General features: G+C 38.8%; 1 protein-coding gene across 6 annotated transcripts in view; it reads right to left on the bottom strand.

The window, feature by feature from the left end:
• Positions 1-7,851: 7,851 nt before the first annotated feature.
• Positions 7,852-25,635, bottom strand: part of PAM (peptidylglycine alpha-amidating monooxygenase) — a 145,133-nt gene continuing 127,349 nt past the window's right edge. For 3 of the 6 annotated variants that reach the window (XM_071581668.1, XM_071581670.1, XM_071581672.1), the window contains 10 exons: positions 21,056-21,172; positions 20,518-20,590; positions 19,146-19,353; positions 18,260-18,460; positions 15,293-15,411; positions 14,227-14,326; positions 12,831-12,884; positions 10,336-10,548; positions 9,189-9,245; positions 7,852-8,670 (listed from right to left, as the gene is read on the bottom strand). In XM_071581668.1, the coding sequence (XP_071437769.1) occupies positions 8,486-8,670; positions 9,189-9,245; positions 10,336-10,548; positions 12,831-12,884; positions 14,227-14,326; positions 15,293-15,411; positions 18,260-18,460; positions 19,146-19,353; positions 20,518-20,590; positions 21,056-21,172 (1,327 nt within the window). In that variant the 3' untranslated portion in view covers positions 7,852-8,485. The remainder of the gene's footprint in view (positions 8,671-9,188; positions 9,246-10,335; positions 10,549-12,830; positions 12,885-14,226; positions 14,327-15,292; positions 15,412-18,259; positions 18,461-19,145; positions 19,354-20,517; positions 20,591-21,055; positions 21,173-25,635) is intronic. The other 3 variants (XM_071581669.1, XM_071581673.1, XM_071581671.1) reach the window with 2 other exon arrangements.

Raw genomic sequence — 25,635 nt, 5'->3', positions numbered from 1 at the left:
TTCTTAATAAATTGTGTGTGCACACATGGAATATTTTTTTTTTATATAGTGTGTGTAAAAACAATAGCAGCAGGGATAAAACTGGAGAATAAGGCAGCTCTCTGTAAGATTCCTTTCTGCTTTGTTAGGTGCAAAAAAGAACCAGCCGCTCTTTTTTATTTTTTTCTAAGTTCAACTGATCAGTTCCTTAATTGCACACAGTGCAGCAGAGCTGTTTTCTGGGGAAGCTCTTCAGCAAAGCAACTGCTCTGGTGTTATTAGAGCTGCACTGGAGAGAAAGAAAATACTGCAGAGAGATGGGAATGGGCAAACCAGAAAAGCATTTAACATAATGACGATCGTTCAGGCTTCTACTTTTGATCTGCTGTATCAACGAGCAGGCATTAGTCTCGTCAGGGCACATTCTCTGCATGTGGGAGGGTCACTGAAATAGTATACAAGGGTTTTCAAGCTATTGACATGAAAAACAGTCAATGGAAGCTGGAAAAAAAAACCTGCCAGGAAATGTGAGACGCAAGCAGCACAGAGTGCGTGGGGAGCCACAGTGAAGGGTGTGTTTGTGACTGCAGTGAGGTGTGACCTGCCCACTCTTGGTTTGCATTTTAACCGACTTAGATAAACACACAAATGGCCCTCTGTACTCTTTTTTACCGGCACACAGGTTTGATTTAAGACGGGACAATAGCAGAAGACTGGTTAATAGCAGAACTCTTGGAAATTCTGTTTGTGCCCCCTCCTGGTAAGTTGTTTAGAGGGGAGGAATAGAAGGGAGAAAAACAGGAAAGAAATTGCAGGTTTTCTCACACCTCCCAGTACAGAACTGTGATCATTTATCCTTTGGGTTTGGTAAAAGCACTAATTACCAACTCGGAGCTTGATGAAAAATACTATAAAAATCATCTCCTAGTGAAAAAACTGTACTAACACTCAAGGCTGTTCTACTGTGGAATGAAGACTTTTCACCTTTTGCCAGAATACTTCCTGAATTTTGGGTACCATTTGCCTATTTTTGTTAAGGTGTTCCTGCTTTTCAGCTACAGATGTTTTAGAATTTTTTCCTTCTTCTCCCTAGAACTGAATGTTCCCTGCAGGAGGGTACCAATGAGTCATGATAGGCTTTTCAGAGCAAGCAGTTACCAAATCTGGAAATACCATTTTGAGAACCAGATAAGTGCCTTTTACTCATTTGCTCATTTGATTTGGTGCCACATCTCTTGTCAATGACCTTCTGCAACAGACATCATAGAGAAGAGGAGGCTCAGAGGTGACCTCATCACTTTCTAGAACTACCTGAAGGGAAGTTCTGGCCAGGTGGGGGTTGGTCTCTTCTCCCAGGCACTCAGCAATAGGACAAGGGGGCACAGGCTCAAGCTCTGCCAGGGGAAATTGAAGTTGGAGATCAGAAAAAATTCTTCCCAGAGAGAGTAATCAGGCATTGGAATGGGCTGCCCAGAGAGGGGGTGGATTCCCCATCCCTGGAGGTTTTTCAGCTGAGATTGGCCGTGGCACTGAGTGCCATGATCTGGTAAATGGACTGGAGTTGGACCAAGGGTTGGACTTGATGATCTCGGAGGTCTTTTCCAACCCAATCCATTCTATGATTACTGTAATCACCTACCATCAAAATCATTGCACAGTATCCCTCTTGTTGCTTTCAGATGGAATTTTTGGAGGACTGCAGTGAAATGGGTACATTCACTTAATCTAGCTGGCTATCTAAAAACAAAACCTGAGAGCTATGGATTATCATTAGTGGTGAAGACTCAGGAAGGCAGGTCAGCAGCTGCCACTGCCTGTCAGCCTGGGACTGTGGCTGCTCACCTGTGAATTCAGCAGAGGCAAGTGCCATGTCAGAAGTCCTCAGGACCAGACACTGTTTTAAACTGGAAGGCTAAAATTTACACAAGATTTAGCTGTGTCTTCAGGTACGTCACTCTTCTGCACATATTAGAAGATTTGATGGCCTCCTGTTTACGTCCTATGTAGAAATTTGGAATGAAAAAAGTACACAAAAAGCTTGAATTTGAGGAGGAAGGGTCTTCCAGACAGGAGTAACCAGACAGTGACTTCACTTTAAAACATTTGATTCAGGATCAGTTCAGCCTGAGAGATGCATTCCCCAGTCAGTTCTCCCCCCTGCTCTCAACCTGTACATGGATGAAGGATCTGCAGCAACCCTGATGCACTGTTAGGAGAAACAGGTATGCCAATAAACAGCATTCCCAGTTGGAAATACACCCTTCCCAGCCTGCCAGGCCGTGCTGCCCTGCTACAGATTTCTAGCACAGTGATTTTCAGATCACTTGGACAGAACTTTCTGTAATTGTACATTTCCATGTACCAGTCATTACTCATAGTCCTTTTCTGGGTGCTTGACAAGAATCTCAAAACTTTCACCAGCAGAGCTGGAGCATTCAGAGCTGCAGCTGGTGGCAAGCACCAATGCCTTGAATATATACAGTGGTACCTAAGTAAGTGGGTTAAAAGGGAATAAATCAGATTTCACAAATTCAGTACTTAAAATTGATGCCTTTGATCTCTCTGTGCCTCACTTCCCCCTTTGGTACAGAGTGAGTAGCACATCTCAGTCTCCAGACAAGCTGAAAAATCCCATACTCATTACTCTTCACCAAGTGATGAAAGCCCCAATAGAAAAGTCCTCAAGAAAATGAGTTCTGTATTTTGTGCAGGATTTCAATGATATGCAGTAAATAATACATGTGGTTCCACACCAGACTGATTTTGAATGTCTGCCTAGTCAGAAACATCATCCATCACCTCCCACAGATTAAAAACCAAGAAAAACAACAGCACAGCTCATAGTCACAGTATTACGCTGGCAAGCTTAATTTTTTTTTCCAGTCTTGAATTTCGTATGTTGGACTCCCTGGGGAGATGTCAGGGATTTATCCTGGCTTTCCCTGCCTCCTGGCTGGCATGGTCACACGGTGGCAGCCTCAGCCTGCCCTGTTTGCTCTGCTGAGGCTTTTCTTTCCCAAACTGCATTCACAGCAGAATTCCTGCAAATTTCCAAATCGATGGTTATGGAAGCATAAATGTATTTCTGAGGACAACAATGTTTCATATTGTGTGAAGGCTGCATGGACGACCTGTCATGGGAGTCAGAGTACACAAATACTCTGCTTGTGCATTGGAGGGTTTATCCCACAGCTGCAGCTGTGGAAACTTTCAGTATAGCTTTTCAGCTTCCTAAGAGCTGGGCACCTTGAAGGACTCGTTATGCTTTGGTTGCTGTGAGCATGATCTCTCATTCTCGCTGGAAAAAGGCCACGCCTCCAGTTCCTTACCTACACCAGAGCACCAGCTTGAGGAAATGTGGCAGAATTGTGGGATTCAGCCCTTCTCAGTGCAAGTAATTTTCTCTTAAGCAACAGTTTTGGGATGTGCTGTGGCTGAAGGAAGAATAACAAAGATGGGGGAGAGGGTATCAAAGCTGTGAGGATTGCAGTGGCCAGGGCAGAGTCCTGCCCTTAAAACCTAATGGTCAGTAGCACCAATTTAGCCCCTTGTGGCTGCTGCCTTATCCCCATTCTGTCAAAATTCTTCCCTTCTAAATAAAAAGAGTAGAAAACTTAGGTTTCTCTTATGTCTTAGTTAGAAAAATATATGTAGTATGTAATTAATAATAATAATAACTTCACTGGTTTGCTGAACTGTTACCACTGACTATTTGCTAGGAAAAAAATTATTACACTGCATCTTTAAAACAGTATTTTCACAAAGTGCCCTCAAAATATTTCCTGTTCATCATTGCGTGTAATTTTTAAGGTTGTACAATGAAATCAGACTGAGCTTCGTGCACAGGATGTTGTGCTTCGTATACAAGTAATTAGTGAAAGCACTAGTGGAACAGAGCTAAAGAAAGGAGCAGTTCAACAAAGTGCCTTCACCACCTGTAGTATTTAGAAAAACCTCATGCAACTTCCAAATTGCCATGCAGCTCTCCCTGGTACCTTTCCAAATATGTGCATAACAAAGCCAGCTGGATGCTCTTTGAGGTTTTCCAGCCACCATGTCCAGAAACAGCATTAAGTTTGCAGGTTTTGCTTGGATAAATAGCTATCACTGGAGATTTTAAATCCTCTACATTGCCAGATCCCTTCTTTTCTTCTGCCAGTAATGCTTAGCTCTACAGATGAATCTAAATCTTTCACCACTTTAGAGAGGAATTTAAAGAGCAGTTACAGTGTAAATTTAACTAACAAATTTTGATAATTCACAATGGAGAAAAAAAACCCCCACGAACATGTTAAGGTAAATCAGGGGGCTGAAACTCCAAGGTTCACTAGCATCTGTTTTACATGAAAATACAGTGGCCTGATTTCAGCTCTTAATTTTAATTGACTTATATATTTGGTGCTGGGTCTTTTTTTTATTGGTACATGAATCCACACCAACTGTGAGAAATATATCATTACATAGTCTTGCAATTTTTAAAGTATGTCCTAATGTGAAATTAAATAATGAAGTTGCTTTTGAATTTCTCAGCAGCTCCCCACAACTTGTCCTGCTAAGACATACATAGTCTTTCAAACAAGTTCCCACATGTGTTTGAATGACAAGGTAAAATCACCGAAGTGCCTTGTCTGTAGCATGACCTGGACTGAATCCTAATCCTCTGCAGCGTGACAGACACTATTGACCTAAAGTTCTGATGAAACACAAATAAATCTAGTTCTGCAAGTAAGAAGCTGTTGCAATTTACCACATTGATCTATAAATCCTCATTAACTCTACAGTGCAGTGTTTGATGAGAAAAATACTTAATCAGGATGCTTTCCAGGGAATCAATTTACAGCTAATGATACTTGGTGGCAAGGACAGCTGGTTAATTGGGACTGTAATTCCATTCAATCGGGACAACTTCAGGTGATGTGGGTGACAACCTGTGCATGATAGTTCAGCGCATCATCCTCATGGCACTTTGCAGCTGCCCCAGCCTGCTCTCCCTTACAGCTGTTTGACAGCAAGATGTCCAAAATTGCCCAACACTACCTGCCAGTGGATGGCAGGCACCTTCCCATCGCTCTGAAGGTGTCCTAGTTCAGCAGCCAGGACCAGTTTATCACTGTGTGGGTGTGACCAAAGCTGTGTATTCTAAACCGTCTAAGCCATTTCCCATGAACTGTTAACAATGGACCATTTGCAGCAGCTGCCCAGGGCACACCTGACCCCTCAGGATGTGACCTGGGTGTGAAAGACACCTGTGAGACAAGAGCTGTGATAACTCCCCCTCCAGGAAGTCCCAATATGTCAGACTACTTAGCCCTGGGAGATGCTTCATACAGGACAACCACAGGGAAAGGTGCTTTAGCTACTTATCAGCCTAATTTTAATGAAAATATCCAGTTCCTACAGTAGCCAAAATTCCTGCATCTTAAAAAGGCTTAAGAAAAGATTAATCAACAATACATGGAATTTATTGTCATGTATTTTAAATCTTAAAATGTGCGATTGGATGTTGTTCATTAAAAAGCATAGTCTTATCTGGGACAACTAAATTGGAGATAAGCACTCTTAAATCCACTAGTTTAGATGGAATAACTCGTATTCCACATTTAATACAATAAATAATATTAGCACATAGAACCTGCTAGGATTGAAGATGGTCTGCTGGCTTATTAAAATGATTCACAAAGCTTGTATCTTTCTTTTAAAATGAATTTTCTATTGCAGTGTGAAGTCCCTGGTGCATTGTTTTCATAAGATGCAGCTTTAGTAAGAGATCAGGAACATTCAGTGCTTTCAAGCGGGTTCAATTTCCTGCTATTGTACCCCTATGAAATTAGAGCATGTAATTCGAGGTGCTGAAGTTTGATTGCTGCTGGAAAGCAGTTGGTTGCCTGTCAGTGCAGTTCCTACAAACAACAGAATGGCTTGGGTTGGAAGGGACCTTCAACATCACCAAAACCAGTGCCTCTGCTGTGGGCAGGGAACCTCCCACTATACCAATTTCTCAGAGGCCCAGCCAGCCAGACCTGGAGCACTTCCAGGCATGGAGCATCCACAGCTTCCTGGGGAACCTGTTGCAGGGCCTTACCACCCTCTCTGCAAAGAATTTCTCCCCAATATCCAATCTAAATGTCTCTCAGTTTAAAAACATTGCCGTTTGTCCTATCACTCCTGGCCTTGGTAAAGAGTCTGTTTTTCCTATAAGCCACTTTAAATATTGAAAGTTCCAAAACGGGATCTTTGGGGAGCCTTCTCTTCTCCAGCTCTCTTAGCTTGTCTTCACAGGAGAGACGCTTCAGCTTCTGATCATCTTTGTGGTGTCCTCTGGACGTGCTCCAACACGTCCACATCCCTCATTTTAGGGAGCCCAGAGCTGGATGCAGCGCTGCAGGTGAGGTCTCACGAAAGCAGAATCACCTCCCTGGACCTGCTTCTCTTTAGGCAGCCCAGGATTATTGTAGAGACCAATCTCAGAATTCCAGAGAGCTGAGATGATGACTGATTCTCAATGTTTTAGCTTGTACTTGCAACTAAACTGCATTTGTCTGTTTCCCTCTGAACAAAGTATTTTTTAAAACTGGAGATACGGATTAAATAATAATAGTGTGGAAACAGAGAACACCCAACATTAGATGGACATAATGTGATCTATCCAAATGTTGGAATAACATACCCTTACTGATGGCTTTTGAGAAAAGCCTGTGATCTTTCAGAACTGCTGCCATATACACCACCTATTATAGCACTGCCACCACAGTTTCCTTAATTGCTGTCACTGAAAACTTTGTAAACTAGTGACTTGCCATCTCTGCAGACAGCTGCAGAGGATTCTTCCCAACTACCTTATCTGTTTTTATTCACATACAAGAGGATCAAGGGCACAGCTAAAAATAACACTGCATTACTTTCAAAAGTGAGAAACACTGTTTTCTTTGCAACAGCAGGAAAGCAGAAATGAGATGAGGAAACAACGGTATGCACTAAATAATTTCACATGAAACTGAGCCTGTACTTCATTTCACAAGGTTATCTTGGAGATTCAGCTCTATGTGAGAAAGGAAACAAGCTCATCAAGGATTTTAAGTTTTCTGCTCCAGAAAAAAGGAACTTATAAACTCTTACCTTTTGGTGCACTATTATTACCTTTATTCCCCCCAAAACCACCTTACAAAACCACCACCTCAAGGAACTTAAAGCCTATTTTTCAACCCCAGTGCCAGCAGTAGCGTCTTGTAACACCTGCAATGTCGATAATGAAAACGGTTTCATAAACCCCTGTGGCAATTACAGCTGTGTACACTCTGCTCCTAACAGAGGTTTTAAAAGGACATTAATTATGCTCTGATCCTCAAACGAGACTGATGAGTCATCATGACGTACACAATGATTCACACTTCAGATGACTCACACAGACTGGGTAATTATGTATCAGGACTTCCGTAAGTCTCTCGTTCAATGAGAGAGCTCATTAGAGGACTGAAGGCTCCTGTTGTAGGAATAAAAAAAAAGTCTATTAGATCCCTACCCTGGCTAATTTGTATACTTAATTTGAGACACAGGTTTTCTCTTAGCTGTGACCATGTTTTATTAAGCAAATACCCTGCAGTTTTATTATACAGGTAAAATTCCTTCTTCAACGTTTAAGCTTGACTTTGTACATGTATGTACATTATTAATCTTAAAAAAGCAAAACAAAACAAAAAAACCCTTGTGACATAGCAAAATATTTTTCCAGCTTCCATACAAAATAGCATTTTTTTTTCTCTGCTGGAAGAAGGCATTAGAATTTTTACTGTAATAAGTGGTTTGTGTAACTTTTACAAAAGTTGTATACAAAAAAAAATAAGCAAAAATTCCAAAGTACACTCCGACAGCTAATGCTCTGCGAATACTTTATTACACAAATTACATTCAGCTTCTGAAAATAGTGTTCTAACAGTGATACCATCTAAAAATAAGACATTCCAGAAACACATCAAGTTAGGAAGAAGAAAAAAATTAAATAGAGACTTTTTTCTTTCCTTCAATGCAATATAATGCTAGTGATTTTAAAAAAATAGAAGAAGACTTAGCAGCTTCATTTTCTTGTGGCACTGTATTTTCTCTGTACTGCAACAGGTTAAGGACATTGAAGAGGAAAGGCACAAAACAGAAATTGGCAACTGAATAATTATGGGAAAAATATTTTGATGAAGCAGATAGTAAGACTTATTTACAAGATCCCCATATTTCATGATAAAATACTACTGCTTTAAAACAGTCCTGCAATTCGAAGACTTTGCTTTATTAAGTTGTCTACATAAAACCCAACGGCACTGATATGGAACTTCCATACACTCCTGCACTTAAAAAAACATAACCAAAACCAAACAAAAGTCAAAGGAACCAGTGTACAGCCCCACAGAGACTTAGGACAGTTTACAATCAAATACACAAAATCTTAAACGTGCTTGAGGGAAAAGGAATCTGACATTCTGGGTTGAATCGTATAATAGAGAACTCAAAGACTGTTTCAGGATGATGAAGGTGCTGGTGGGGGTGGAGATGCTGCTGAACACTCTTCCTCTGAATCTGAGCCATCATCTTCATCTTTTTCTTGATCACTTCCCTCAGTGCTCAGCCGGTCAAACCCTTTTCGGCTGTAGCCTTTGTGACTTGCAAAGAAGTTCCCAAGGTTGATGCCACCACCTCCTTTCCCTGTGGAAAGCAAAGGCTTTTCACAAGGTCTGCTTTACTGTATAAGCTGAATAAAAATCTACTAATTTAACAGTGCAGTGGTGATTATTTTGTGTCCTTCCAGAAACTGTTTTTAAAGATCAGCCCATGAGCCAGAAAAGCTAAGTACGGATATTACAAAATAAGAAGCAAATTCATCTTTGAAGTATAAGTTTCAAACTATTTTTGTCAGCATCCATTGTTTCATTAAAACTTTACACAGACTACTGGTGTTCCCACTTGTTTGCCCTTAAAGTGCTTCATTCCATTCACCACATCCACGATAACTCATTATAGCTACTGCTCTCCCACTGGTAGTGACACATTCTCTGTAGTGGGCAGATAATGACAGATTATGGGTGTCATAAAAGACATTTCCAAAAAACACCTAATCTTTGCCCCCTGTCCTTCCTCTGAGAAAGTTCCATCAAATCTGTTATTCGACATGAATACAGAAAAAAGCATCCAGTTACTGAAAGATCTTCAGTGACTGGACTTACCTCTGAGTCTGCCTAGAATTCTGCCTGAACTTGAATCAAGTTTGTGTTCCCCATCAGCTGAAAAATAAGGTAAATTTCAAAAATAAGCTAAAATTCCAATATTCTATGATTAAATAATTATCTGTATTTTCTGATACAAAGCATGGACATTCAAAAAAACAATCAGCAGCTCTAAGAGGCAGTTAGTGGCAGTGCTGCAGTAGTCTAGAGTGTTAGCATATTTGATATACTATTTAGCACATTTGATACAAAGAGTCAGGAAGCTGCAGGCTTAAATTTTCAAATAAAATACATCAGATTCAGTTGCACAGCCATATTAGGTTGCTGAATCATTGTTGAATTGCCTACTCTGTCATAGTAGGTTCTGAACAGTGACTGTGTTATTTGTTCTATTCCATGTACATCATCTTCTCTGGATGACTATCCTGATACAACAATTCCGTGACACAAAATAACAAGTGCAGTGATCAAACTTCTATCACAGTCTACCAATTTATGAAAAATAATTTATTATACAGTACAAATTAAGAACAAATTTACACCACTTGTAAGTACCAATTAATGCTCTTGGAGCAATGGATGAAGCTGCACTATTGAAACATATCTTACTTACAAAATGCATTAGGTAGTAGTGAACAATAGTATATAATCTCTTGTAAATTTTATCTGTTTGCACTTGGCTTATACCTCTGTAATACCCATGGAACCTGCTGCTCAAAGCAATTTCAAGATCCTACATTAGAAAATCGAACTATGCTGAGAATATTAAAATGTATGTGTTCTAGACCATATAACATGAGTATGTGTGTGTATATATATACATATATACATATACATATATACATATACACACATATATACACACACACATACACATATATAAATGTGTGGGTGTTTCTGAGATACTAATTTTTGGTCTGCCACCAATTAAAGTTTTTGATACGTGTTCTGAAGAAGGGGTATCTTGATACTCAACTAAAGGCACAGGGGGATGCAGGTGCTGTGGGCACGTGGCTCTCAGTTTGCATGAACACCACTGCAACCGTTCATGAGGGCAAAGGGACAGTGAGCTTCCCTCTTCACACCCTCATCCCTCAGTGTTTTGGACTGGAATAATAAAAGCCTGTTCTCTAAAACAATTACTCACAGTTACCTCCATAGGCAGTTGTCTTCCTCCACCGAATAAATACTAAAATTGCCATCAGGACAACAACTGGGATAATTAGAAGAGTTGTAATAAGAACAAAAGAAACTCCAGTGCTGCTGGCCTGTTGGACCAAGTGCTGTTTCTCCGTACTCTTTAGAGGGTCTGTTGATTCTGGCTTGTTTTCCAGTCTGGATTCTACAATTGCTTCTGATTCTTTAAAAAGAAAACAATTTCTGTATGTAATCCATGTGCATCAAGCAACACAGAACAAGGCATTACAGGAAAGAACACACTAGAATACTTTAAGTGTTGAATTTCAAGGAAACAAAAGACCAGCTCTTATGGATACATTTTTGGCTCTTGCTGATGTTATCCCAAATACAAGGTAGAGAGAGTGAATGATACCACTCACTAGCAAAGATTCCCTGAAAGAAGAGGTGTCAGAGAGAGAGCTTTGTCCTAAAAAGTATCTATCATTTAAAATATAGGAAATTCCCCCAAAGATCTGATTTTGCAAATGGATGTGTGGTGCAATATCAATGAAATATCTCCTTTTAATAAAAACCCTTTCACAAAAAATGTAGAAAGCCAGTATACACTGTATTAGCATAAACGGAAAGGAAGAGTTAAAGATCTTTTTAATAAAACTGTGACAAGGGGTTAAATTTTCAGAACTGTTACATCTTGTTATTTAACATCTTGGTTTGCTATAAATCTGGGGAGATTTTGAAAACTGCATCCAGTCATTCCTGACTAATTTGTTAACTCTCCACCTACAAGGAGAAAAACTATTTCAGGAAAAACCTTTATGTTGTTTTGTGTGTGTATCACATGCTCTGTGGTAACTTTTAATGAGTAAAACTCTTTGGCTATGTATTTTAAAGTCAGATTGTCTTAACGAGCAGCTGGACCACAAACACACTCTGAATCAAACCTGAATCTGCCCCAGTTTACACTCAGCACTAGCACAATGATAACAATATCAGTGTTATCAGGAATACAGGGATAACAACGATACAATGAGAACATGCTGTCTATTCAAGTAATAGTTATAGCCACGGAAAATTTTCCTCCAAAATCATGGGCTAAGCTACAGTTGTCCACATATTTTCCCCCATGTCACAGCAGTACAAGCACAGGGAACAGCTTGTCACCAGGGGCTGTGACCCTGCAGGTCACTGCTGCCCATTATTAACCAGGGTCCCTTTGACACAAAGTCCATTTGTTCTTTCCTTCCAGTGGAGTTGAAAGACATTAATTTCAACTTCCCCACCCTAATCAGTTTTGGAGAGTGTTACTTAAAGACTTTTTCTTATCCTGGTGATACTATTGCATTTCTTCTCCGTGACATTAGGACTGCCAGCTAACGAAAGCCAAAATGCACTACTACATCCCTAGATATACATCATGCTGTGATGCCAGCCCTTCTGAGTGCCTCAGGAGGGCTGATGCACCAACAGAGATAAAATAAAAGGGGAACGGTTTTGGTAGTAGGGATTTCATTGTTTCATGATATTAGCCTTCCTTATTCTACTTTATTCTATATGCCTTACTTGGCAATTGGGATCTTTTGGTACTTTGTCTGCATATACATGGCTAAAGCAAACTAAACAAGCTCTGAATTTAACCAAAGAAAACCCGTTAAGAACATCTGAACATTTTATAAAGGCCTTTATAAACAGTACCATGGCCTGGTATTTGTTCTCTGAGAGGGAAATGAACTTTTCCTTTTCAACAAAAAAGACTTATGTGACAGAATACAAATGGCTGAACTTACTTTACATCTACCTGAATTGATATTTTACCGCTGTATTTATTTATCTCCTTATATTATTTCTACATGGTTTTCTTTTTTTTTCATTGTTCATTCAAATAAATTAAAAAAAAGAAGTATGGCAAATGCATGGTAACAAATCTAAGTAGAAAAAAAATTAGTATTTCTTGCCATAAGGTGTGACTGGCAAGGCTGTGCACTGAAAGACTATACAGAAAAATAAACTAATTGCCATTTCAAATAACCCTTTTTTTGGTGGTTGAAGGTTGCTGAGCAGGGGGGAGGTGCTGGGCAGTAACTATCCCAGTTATATCTCAGAGCTATTTCTGCATCTCAGGGTGCTGCCAGAGACACTGATCTGGACCATACCAGATGGTGGTATGGAATTAATCTACCAGTTAGATTTTTATCTCAGTATCTGTGAAGCACTTGTCATCACTGAAATTGCAATGTTTAGATTGGCTGTAAAATGGCATCTACCAGGTAACACTATTAGAAGCTTTTCCAAGGTCTCCTATGCCAACTCATAATCAAAGTGGGGTTGGATTAAGGGTTGATGATCTCAGAAATCTCTTCCAACCCAACTGATTCGATGATTCTATGAACTCATGAAAATGAAACAGTAGAACTAGTTAGCATTTTTCCCCTGCAAGGTGGCAGAAGCAGCCCTAGTCTATGTGAACATACTTGTTCCCTCATTTCCATTATAAATCAGACTAACCTTTTATTTCCTGTACCTCAATACCAGCCTTTTTAACTGACCGATGCTGCAGTTCTGTAAAACAAAATCATTCTTCAGGACAACTGACATTTCAGAAGGACACTCAGTGACATTTTTCTGCTAGCTTTCTCAAAAGTACAGCTCAATCCTACAGTAAACAATCCCATCAGCACCAAGGAGAGTGAATATAAACCATTCAATAGCTCACAAGCCATGGAAAAAAAAAGCAAGACCTTGATTCATGAACGGTGCTTGCAATCATCAACTCTTATGCCACAGAGAGATTTTATGGGTACATGTAAAAGTCCAGTCATTCTCACAAAAATAAAACTGTGCATTATAATCAAAATCATAATGGATTAAAGACTGGTTGAATCAGGGCTTCTTACCTACTGCAGTTTTATACTGCAGCAAAAACTAAAAGGGCAATTATATACAAGGACTTCCCTTATCTAACCTGTAATAATTTCATTATTTTTTTATTCTCACATTTTTTTGAATAAAAGCCTAGAAGTGTTCTTGTTCATTTTACTAGATGAGAAAAAAACCCACAATCCATCAGAATTACAATTTATCTGGCCCAGTCTCCTGTTATTAAGTGCAGCAGATACCAGATGCCCCAAAGGAAAATCCATGAATTGTAAACAGACAAATATGGAATAACTGGCTTAGTCATTTATAGCAGCAGAATCTTAGTGGATGACTAACATTCTGAAGCCTAAGGCTTTATCTGTCTCGTACATTTTTTATCCCATATAATGTAGCAGTGGATTATATTTTTACTTCTGTAAAATGTATAACCCTTCTCTGAATCCTACTAAATTGATGTCTGACTAATCAGGTCCCCCTCCCTGAAGTCAGGCTGCTTGCCCTGGGGTGCACTAGATTAAAAGTGGCAAGTGTTTCCTCTGTGTGAAAATAGGATTTCAAATTATACTAGATTAATTTTCTAATGATAAGTACTCCCAATGAAAGAACAAATTTCAAATTGTCTTGTGTCTTTACTTCATCTCCTGGAGTTTCCTATATGATAACCTCAAAGGAAGCAGTTGAATTCTCAGTAAATGATACACTGGAATTATCAAAATGCTTTTGTTTAAGCAGGTCCTGACATTACAAGGGACAGATGTATGAGGGAAATGCATTTTGATATTCCTTCTGTAACAAACAAACCCATGAGCTCGGGACTCTTCTTTGGCAGAGCTGCAGCAATACTGAAGGACAGTCTTTTAATGAAAACTGAGCAGCAGCACACAATTTCGGCAGGCAGAGCTTGCAGAGTAACAAACCCACTGTCACTAAGCCACCAGGTTCTTCGCCAGTGGTACCAGATAAGTGGTAATGACCCCAAGACACAAAATGTGAAGTTGTGACATTAAGAAGCAAAAGAACATACTTTCTGTGGGTGCAAACTTCCACACTGTTCTGGCATGAACATCTCCAACGAACACAGTTCTATCTTCTGAAGCAACAATATCATGTGGCATCTCAAAGCTCTGTGAAGATAAGTAGGCACAGATCATCCTTAAGTGTCAGCAGTCAGGAGGCCTCCTTAACCCTGAACTCGAGACTGGTCATACTCAACCTTCCTTAGAGTGGAAAACGCAGCAAGTGCTGGTGTGAGGCCTTACCTATGTGAAAAGAGAGGAATTCCATTCCTACTGAATGTTTGCCTACTCCAGGGATAATGATACTGAGATTATCCCATGTATTAATGATAAAGAAAATCTATATTAATAATATTTCCATTCATATTATTGCATTCAATTTTATCCTGTGAAATATACATTTTCAAAAATAACCTTGGTTTGAAATCCACATATTTAGTTTTTGAGTTTATATATAACACAGCTACTTCCTATATGCTCAGAAAAAATAACTTTAATATAATTTAAAAGTGGACTGCAAATAGAGGGTGTATGTGTTACCCAGAAGTGGGAGTGTTAGCATTCCTTCTTTGTTCTACAACCATATATGAAAACTGTTAAACCCCCCACAATTTTTATGTGCAATACTGTATGCAGGACATTTAGTCTTAACTTCCACACTACTGTTCTGTAAAGAAGGGATATAACCACACAGTCAAGTATTTTTACTACTTAGTAAAAATACTTAGTCTACTTCTTGACATTAAAAAAAAACATTTAAGTAAGTATATGTGTATTTCAATTCCTTCATTATTCTCTTACATTAGCTTTTAAGAACTGTCTGGCAGCAATAAAATAGGCTTATCCTGCCTGAAGGTATTATCTGCAGGAATCACCTTGAGGGTAGTATCATTTTCAAATGAGTACCACATGTAGAAACTAAGACCCAAAATTCTAGTCTGTTTATTAAGTTAGTGTTATGAAGAATTCCTTTTGAATACCTTACATTATAAACCATCTTACTTCCTGCAGTAGTCTTATGAGAGCTCTCAAATACATAATTATATGCAACAGGCACTCTGTGTAATACTCTACCTTTCTAAGTGGAATGAAAGTATCAATTATTTCTCCAGTAGAGAAGTTCATCACAAATCCTTGCACTGGTTCTGCCTCTCCAGGATAAGGCATTCCATTGACTGCGAAGAGGAGACCACCTGGAACAACATTAGACTTGCCTTAAGAACCCCCCACACAGCAAACTGCAGCAAAGAGGAACTGTAATAGTTTAGATGCAAAAGGCTGTCTGAGATGCAGAGAGATGGAAAAGTAACTCAGCAGGAAACTAAAGTACCAGAGGAAAGTTAAGTGAGGAATAACAGTCAAAAGTCTGGCATTTAAGAGATGCACACTTGGTTTAAATGAGAAGAATAAGCACAAGAAAATTTTACAGAAAAATAATTTGAAGAATGCTTCCTAAGGATGGTTGATATGATAAGAAGTTCTTTCAGTGCACCAAAAGCAGAAAGTCAGCTAGGGAATCAGTGGGACCACAACAGGAAAAAGTGTGAAAGGGAAACCCAACGAGTCAGGGGCCTGTGGCAAAGTAGCTGATTTTGACAGTTTTTTCTGTTCAGTATGTTGGGAAGATTCTGACACTCAATTTTTCCCCTAGCAAAGAGGTCAGAGCAGCCGGCTCAGCTGGAAGGATATGTGCAAAAGGTGTTAGACAAGTTGGAGGTTAATAATTCACCAGTTTTAGATGGCATTTACTCAAATTCAGAAGGAAGACAAATATGAAATCACAGACCTCAGGCCAAGTTAAGTAATCCTGCACTGCAAACAGCCACTTCTCCAGAAGATTAGAAAATGCTGAAGTAATGCCCACCTACAAGGGGGACTCAAAAGGGTGCCTGGGAACACATGTGAACAATTCTGGTTTCCATTCCCAGTAAGACTGTGGAATCTATAATGAAGAGTGAGACATTAAATGTGGCCTGTCAGAAACAAGTGGGTACAGCTTCTCTAAGGGTTGTGCCTCAACTCTGAACAGGAAGAAAAAGCACACAGGTTGACCCTGAGATTAGCTCAGTTGGTTAAAACTTGGTTGTAATAATGCCAAGGTCGTGGGTTCAATCCCCTGTGTGGGCCACGGACTTAAGAGTTGGACTCGATGATCCTTGTGGGTCCCTTCCAACTCAGAATAGTCTGGGATTCTGTAATTCTGTAAAGCAGATTCTGTACACACAGCTGCATTTTCAGAAAACCCTTGTCGAAGTAATGCATCAGAGGTTATGAATGTGAGTTATCACAGGGCTGAAAGAAAGATCGATTTAATGAACAGGAAGCAAAGAGCAGAGCTTAGGGGCAGAGCTTGTAATTCTTCAGCATAGAGAAGTCTGAATAGGGTGATCTTGCAGGGGATCAGAGTTAGAAACAATTTTATTCAGTAGTCTTCATCAGTGACCTGAAAAAATGAGATGAACAATGGAATCTAACAATCTGAGGAAGACACTGAGTTCTGCAGAGAGCTGAAAGCTTAATGACACTGAGAAAATCTGGGAAGACTTTTTATAAGAGTGAGTGAGTCTCAAAGAGACGGCAGAAGAGCTTCAGCAAAGACAAATGTGAAGTGATGCTTCTGCAAAAAAAGTAATTTAAATCATGCCTACATGATGTTTAAGCTTGGAACTGGCAGCTACAGCTCAGGAGAGACATCTATAAGCCATCACTGAAAGATTTCTGAAATCTCTGGCTCCATATACAGTGTCAGCCAAAATCTCAACAGAATGCCTGGCATCACCAGGAGAGAATTAGGAATGGAGGGGACAGTTCTGGCACTGTGCAAAAACTCAGCATGCCCACATCTTGAGTACGGAGTGTTGTTTTCATCTCTGCATCTCAAGAAGGTCCCAATGAAGCTAAAGATAATAGAAGGGAAAGGGAACTACAATACTCAAGGGGCTGTAGCAATTAAATGGCTTTTGGGGAGAGACTAAGGTGGCTGAGGTTCTTTGGTTTGAAGATGATAAAGCAAGATGAAGCAGCCCCAGATTCAGGGAGGGTGGAACTGTGATTCAACTCCAAAAATACTGGAATTGAGAAGCACTCAAGTGAAACAAGGTCATTTTTATATATTATAAAAGTATTAAGCAGGTAATCAATTTCTGGAGCCTGTAACTGCAGGAGGACAATGAGCCAGATATTACAAGTCAGTTCAGAATGGGGTTAAAGAAAACTCATGGGCATTAGGTCTACAGAAGCACATGAAGAAGAGGTCAGAGGCCACTTCCAAACACTGTTAAGTAAAGGGCTTGTGGATGCAGAGCGAGTAGGAGAGGAATGGACCACAAAATGCAGCCAGACAGGCACTCTCCTTGGAATGCCTCTCTTGCTGCCACCATCAGAGACAGAGCTGTATCAAGTATCTCATCCAGCACAGTATTTTTTCATGTTCTTGGCAGATGCAAAAGATATTAAGTCTGAAGGAGTCAGGAGCCAGATATTTCAAAATACCTCATCCAGTTCTTAACATTTACATTGCCTCTAGAATCAATATTAAAAATCTGATCCTAAAATTCAATACAGTAATTGTTAACCAAACTGTGATACTAAAACCCACAACTTTTCAAACTGTTTGGTTTCAGTTCTTCTGTTTTGTGAAACCCAAAACCTTTCTCAGTAGTTCAGAACATCTCAATTTTGCTCTCTTCAATGGAGTTTGAAATGAATATTTTAAAAAGTTATTATTAGTACTAATATGTTATTATTAACTAATTGACTGTGCAGTCTCACCAGGAAGCAACAAGATCATCTACTTGTTGATCACATTTAGGGATTCTAATCAGTCATTTCTCAGAAGCAGAGATTATATGCAAACTTGCCTCATCCACAAGTAGGAAAACAGGTAGTTCTCAAATTTTCCATTGCATCAGGTCTAATTTGAAAGAGAATTAATACTTGTCCTAAGATAACACGACAGCACTCTTCATGAAATATCCCTATACTCTGACATCCTGGCACAAAGCAAATACTTGAAATCTGAAGAACAGGAAAAAAGATTACCTGGAACATATGAAACTGCAAACAACTCTCTTCCAAAAGATTTGTGTTTGATCTCTCTGGTGAACTCCCCGGTCACTAGTTTGAAGCACTGAATCCGACCATTTTCCCTGTCTGCAACGCAGAGCTGACTGAAGTCAGGGACCAGGGCTAAGCTGTGGGGGATGTGAAACTGCCCAGGTCTGGCTCTGCCTAGAGAAGTCTCTGCAATACAAAATATCCAGGTTTGTGTTAAAGTGTGCATTTAAACTATCAGTTTTGCTTAGAAACAGCGGAATGTCAAATACTGCAATGTAGCACCAGGAAAAGACTAAGGTCAGCTTGCTTTCTTCTTCTAGCACTTTTACTGTTTTAGGTAGATAAATCATGACAGCTTAATGCACTTTCTTTGCAAATCCTGAATTTATGAATTTGCCATTTCCCTAAAATATTCAGCATATTTTAATGCCTGATACATAAATCTGAGTCAGGCAGAAGTGCAATTATTCATGAAACTGAAAATAAATGTAATCATGGCATAAATCTTGCAAAAATGATAAAGGATTATATTATTTGATTAAATATTTGAGAAAAAAAATTAGGTTTTTTGAAACTCAGAACATTTTCTTAATAAAAAATAGGACATGCCAATACTTATACTGAAAGCAAGGTAACAAATCCCCAATTTTAATTTTAGTAAGCACAGAGCTACTACAAGTAGGTGTATGAAGAGCAAAAGGAAAATTTGAATGCGATGTCAGAGCTGACATTCAGGTAAGGCCTGGAAGGTCCATAATAGAAATAATAGAAATCCATCAAAATAATGCACAGCAACACCAGCCATCTTGTGGTTCATGATGAGTTTGGGCTCACAGCAGTGTGGGTAAAGCACCAAGAGCTCTGACTGTACCTTCTCCCCACTGCATCAGGTAGAGTCCATTTGGAGAGAACTGAACAATCCGACTGTTGCAGTATCCATCAGAGACATAAACGCTGCCCGTGGTTGGGTCCACAGCCACATCAGTGGGTTGACAGAAATGATTTTTGTCACTGCCTGGTTGCAAAGCCACTCCTAAGGTCAGTAATGGTTGTTTGTCATCTGCTCCCAGTTTGAAAACCTTTTTTTCAGTCAACAGAAAAAGAGAAAAGGTTTCAGTTATAGAAGGTGAAATCTAAGAGGGATGGCTGCCTATGGAAAAATACCTATCACTGTGTATAAAATAAATTCATATACCAAACATAATCTTAACATGTTAACTATAATATCTATTACCGGTTTGCCAGTAGAGTTGATTCTAGAAAATTTCTGTGTAAAATATGAATTTCCTGTCATTACAAAGCAAACAAGTTACTTTCACATTCTACATTTAAGTACATTGATAAACACAAGATGTGGCTGAAAAATTCAGAGGGATCTTGACAGTCTTGAGAAGGGGCCCCATGTGAACCTTGTGAAGCTCAACATGACCCAGCAATGTGCACTTGCAGCCCAGAAAGGCTGCACCAAAAGAGGGTGGGCAGCAAGCCAAAGGAGGGGACTCTTGCCCTCTACTCTGCTCTGGTGAGACCCCACCCAAAGTGCCACATCCAGCTCTGGGGCCCCAATGTAAGAAGCACATGGATCTGTTGGAGCAGGTCCAGATGACACCACAAAGATGACCAGAGGGATGGAGCACATCTTGTGGGACAGGCTGAGAGAGTTGGGCTGTTCAGCCTGGAGAAGAGAAGGCTTCAGAGAGACCTTATAGCACCTTCCAGTACCTAAAGGGGCTCCTTCCAGCACTCAGAGATCTGGAGTGGGGCTTTTCATAAGGGTGTGTAGTGATAGGGCAAGGGGCAATGGCTTCAAACTGAAAGAGAGTAGATTTAAATTGGGTATCATGAAGAAATTCCTTACTGTGAGAGTGGTGAGGCACTGGAACAGGTTGCCCAGAAAAGCTGTGGATGTCCCATCCCAGAAAGTATTCAAATCCAAGCTGGATGGGGCTTTGACCAGCCTGGTCTAGTGAAAGGTGTCCCTGCCCATGGCAGAGCATTGGAATGAGATAGTCATCAAGGTCCCTTCAACCCAGGCCGTTCTGTGATTTCTGCATTCTATGCTCATGTAGCAAGTGATTCAACAGTACTCTATCCCACAAAGTGCACAGGGGTGAATTTCTGCAGGCATATTCTTAATGTTATTCTTAACAGGTCAGATAAGCAATTTATTTTAAATTTCTAGGAAAACAAAAACATTTTTTCCCAAATATTAAGGTCCTGGAACAAAAGCTTCAGAAACATACCTGATGAAGAGCTACATCAGTGACCCAGTAGTTACCATTTTTATCTATACTCAAACCATGTGGTAAATAAAATCTGCAAGCACAAATATAGAAAAAAAACAAATATAGAAGAATCAAGTTAAAAACATTTTTCTGGAAGAAAATGATCCAGATATGAAGATTTTGCTTTCTATCTACAGATCAGCAAATGCTGAACAAACGAACTATGTTTAATATTAATGAAAAACACAGCTTTAAAGGACAGAATTTTCTTGACATTTCTGTTAATCTGGCTGGTAGATGAAGTTGTATGAGTTGCCAGAAAGCAGAGGTGATAAAGATGGCAAATTATTTTTATTAGTTGCCGATGTAACACATTATTTATTTATTTGTTTGTTTGTTTATTTATTTATTATTTCTTTATTTTAATAGGCTCAGCATCTACAATTGCACAAAGTAATAGAAACTATATGAAAATGGGTTTAGGCAATCCAATGTGAAATATACAGAAATATTAGTTCAATTAATAAAAGGAAAAAAAAAGAAACAACAAACTTACAGGCTTTTGCCTGTGGAATGGAGCAGTTCTGCATTACTTGGATTCAGGACAAGAATTGTGTTCTGTTCAATTGGTCCAAGACCTCTTTGTTGATAAACAAATTTGCTGTCAAAAGAACTACACAAAAACAGTGGAATAGAAAGCCAGCATTAGAACAATATACATGCAATTTAAAGCTGAGTTTTGCAGTTCAGTTCGAGTGTGGGGCTATTGGATTCTTTTTTTTCTTTCCTATAACCCTTATTGCATCACTGTGTGACTGAAAGAGTTAATCTTGTTGTTTCTCTGCATTTCCTGTTGAGGTTATGACTTGCAAATTAAAGGAGCACCAAATCAACACAGCAATGATTACGAATTTCTGAAAGCAAGTAAGTAAAAAAACTTTTTTTTTTTTCATTCTTTGCTGTGGCAAATCAGAAATGGGAAATCCAACTATGTAGGCTAAGAAAAAATATAGCTCATCTCTGGGGAATAAATGCCAGTAAAATAGGTCATACTTTGTACCATCTAAGGCAATATGTGCCTGTTTGTGTGTCTTTTTTCTTTTTTTTTCAAACACAGTTCAGTATTTTGTCGGAGCTTTCTACTACAAGATTCAGGTCTTATGGTTCTTACTGTTTTCAGATTATGTTTACAGAACACTATAGGATATGATGTGTATTTCTCCTACCCCAGAACACCACACTCAATTTTCAGGGTACCTAGAATACATCATTAAACAACATTTAAACATGTCACTATTTCAGACATTAAGAACCAGGACTAATTTCTCAGAAGACGTTTATTTACTTGGCACAGAATTATCATATGTTTCCAAAGAATAAAAATGTAGTTGTCTGTACCCTTACAAAGAAATTGGTTATTACTCTAACCTGTTAAAATGTATGTTCAACATTTAGTGAAGGGTAAAGAGAGTGTAAAATATTTTGAACAAAATTTAAGTCTAAATGTTAGAAAAAGGCATTTGACTGCAAATGAAAAATTCATGAATACAAGACATACTCCCCACTCCCACCTTGTATTTTTAAATCCATTTCTTAATTCCAAGAGAAATCCAGCTATGATTGATGCAACTTGGTAAACAGGAATATACTTTGCAGTCACAGAGAAGGCTATGAATAAAGCTATTAAAATTATATATTGTACAGTTCCAGCAGCTTCACATCTCCGTAACATTAAATATTTATATGTCTAGAATTTTTAATGTGGAAAAGCAATATTGGCTTCATATATAACTAAAAAATCCATACCAGGATGTGTTTAAGCTTCTGCATAGGCCGCGATTAAAAAAAATAATATTTAGGTATTGCCATCACATATGGTAACTATCTGTAACTATTTAATTACTGGAAGAAATAAATTTTGGTAGAAATAATCCTTTTCACTATGAATGGTTAAGCACAAGATGAGTTACTAATTCTCCTAAACACTCTGCCGTCACCCTATAGGGAGAAACTGGGTTAATGGTACTGGCACACTGGTGTGTTTCTGCTTGTTTGACCATAGTTCAGCAGGTGTTTTATTCTTCACCATTAATGACAGTAATCTGCCATAACAAGTTCTCTTGGCTTGAAACGGTTTTATTTTAAAAGGAGTCTAACACTTGTAAGGACTTCTAGGTATGGATGGCCACAGCTGCAGAACCAACATGGGGCAGACTGAACTAATCTTATTTTTAATCTACACAAATAATCACAGGAAAGAATGTCAGTGATGGTAGTTATTGTACAAAAGTCTCACAAAAGACATGGTTGAATCTCTGGAGAACTGACTATAAGACAACTTGAAATAATGATTGGCTTTCCTTGTTATGATTTCAGTTCTTATAAACAGTGGTGTCCAGACTTTTAAGCACTCCCTGCTGTTCTCAGTTCTCCTGGAAACTGAGTGCTTTCAATGAAAACAAGAGATTGTAAGGTATGTTATGCAAAGAAAGCCCAGTGAACTCTGAAATGAGCTTATGGGAGTAATCTTCCCTGCATCTTCTCCTAGAAGGGAAGTTACAGGGAGGACAACTCGTGTGCTACAGAATCACAGTCACTTTCCCTTGAGATGAATTTCAATGTTCCTTTGTTTCACTGACAAATAAGAACACAAACAATGCTGCCTACTTCTAGCTTAAAAGGAGAAAAATAAAAACCAACCAACCAGACCAACTGAACACCTTACTATTAGCTGTTACATCGTTCTGCAACATGGTTTCCTAATCGGTTCTGCACTTGGATATTGAAGGACAGGTAAAATCCATGGCATTTTTCACTGCTTTTAATTTCAAACCCCAATGTAATTCCATAATTATGTTTCTACTTCTCAGCTGGCCTTCCTCACACTAATACAAACAATTCATTGCTAAATTTAACATCCTTCTGGTGGGCTACATATTAAATTTAGATATACCACCTGATGTCATAAACCCCAAAGGCACAACCCTGAGCTCTGTTCTTGATCAATATCCATCACCATTTGTGGCACTGTGCTCAGACTGAATTAACCTGCCTTCTTGTTAAGAGTGCAGTAACAAAAATATAGTTTATATTCTTTATAAATGACATGAAGAATATAAATTTTTCATCATAAAATGCAAAGTAACTTCCAACTGATTTTTTGCTTAGACAGTTGTGTTTTCATTCTGCACAGCAGATGCTGCATATAGCAAAGACTGTTCTGAGACCAAGGAAACAGTGTGGTAGAAGAACCTCATTGAAGAGGATTTTTGGTTTTAAGTCATGTGCAGAAGGAATGCCACAGCCACTGCCAAGCTGCCACTGTATTACAGGGCTTGTCACTGCATAACTCCTTTTGTGCTCTAAAGCAGACTGAGGTTGCCTTGTCAAACAGCACAGATCATTCAACCAGATATATTTAGCTGAATGAGCTTTTGTGGCACATGTTAATAATGCACTGGAAACACTTGTGCATAGCCTAGCAGCACAGATCATTTTTCATTAATTTGCTTCTATACTATGCTGGGGAAGCACTGAAACATAAAATAAATTCTGGGCTTCCAGGCTATTGATTTATCACATTTATGATTTGGCAAGGAATATTATACTCAATTAACTGTGTATTTGCAGCTAATGATAAACATTAACTTAAAAATCTGATAACTTCTTATGCCTCCCCCATATGATTGTCACGATAAACACTTTCCAAGTACTGTTATTTTCTCGAAAAATGAGAACACCCATTACTCCTTCCTGTGTCAGCACAAGCCATGAAAGGGACCCCAGACAACTTCAAATGCCCATGACATATCCAAAGATAAAAAGGAAAGGCTGAGTGGGTGAGCACATTCCTGTGTGTCTCTTCTCTGTGCCACACGATATGGAACAACAGCTAAACCACAGGCAAGTTTTCCAAGTGTATTTTGAAGTCACCATGCTCTGTATGAAACAGGCCCACAGTGGGTTTGGTCTAGCTCACTTAAGGGTGGTCCTTACCAACATCAGCTTTCCTATACATTGATTAACTCTACTTCACAACAAGGAAAAAACTGAGACTTGTGAACAAAACCTCTCATGAAAGGATTTAATGTGCAGTTATCTTTATGAAAGGCCCATAACAGCTGCTTATCTTGCATCTTACAGTGGCTGCTGTCAAGGACAAAGCTGAGTTCAGTGAACACGCAGCATTAGGGACTACAGCTGGCAGGGACGTGGACCACAGCTCTGACCTTCCACACACACAGCTCAAGTTTTGTGCTCTGCATTGTTGCTATACCTCAAGTGTCAAAGACACTCCAAAATACATATTTCAGAAGTACCCCAGCCTATTTTCAAATATTTTTTCAATTCTGTCTTCAACAACACAAAGAACAGCCCTTACGTTCATGCACAGGAGGATAAAAAAAACAATTCAGCATCAGCTTTTACAGAATACTTGAAGCCTGAGTAATACAAGTTGCATAACGCTTCATCCTTTCAAATTTTATAGTCTATATTTATGTACACTTGAGCTGGAGAGATCACTGATGTATGAGAATATTGAATGAGAAATAAATTATTGCCTTATCTGCCACATTATGTTATTTAGATAAAAACTCAAATAACTTATATCCTTTCATAGAACACTATTCTAAGCATAACTTGTTATTACAACACTCAGAATGCTGCCCTTCTATTTTTCAGAAATTATGTTATCTTGAAATGAATTCACTGGTATTTGAAAGAAACTCCTTACCCTTTAAGACTTATATGTATGAAGAACAGATTCTTATAAAGAAGATTAAAAAAACACATTTCAAAAGGGTAGTACATAATATTATATTACAGGCTAATACTATTTAATCCCAGTATTCTGTTACAATTCCAGGAAAGTTCTTCCAAAGTATCCATATAAACACCTATACAATTTTAAAGGTCAGACACATAAGGACACTGTACAAATAAGGACAGTATTCTTTATTTGGAATGTTCTGTTCTTGAAATAATATACCTTTGAGTATATTAATTTACAAACACCAGAACAACAGCCATTTTAAAGTTTTGACATTTTTTTGGTTGAGTGACACTAAATGTTGCAAATTTTATGAAATGAGTAGAACAAAGTCTGTTTTGGGAGAGTACCTTGTAACGATCCAA

The sequence above is a fragment of the Pithys albifrons genome, chromosome Z, assembly GCF_047495875.1.
Source record: "Pithys albifrons albifrons isolate INPA30051 chromosome Z, PitAlb_v1, whole genome shotgun sequence".
Classification (NCBI taxonomy): Eukaryota; Metazoa; Chordata; class Aves; order Passeriformes; family Thamnophilidae; genus Pithys; species Pithys albifrons.
Note: the sequence above shows the minus strand (reverse complement) of the source record. Positions and strands in the feature narration are given on the sequence as shown.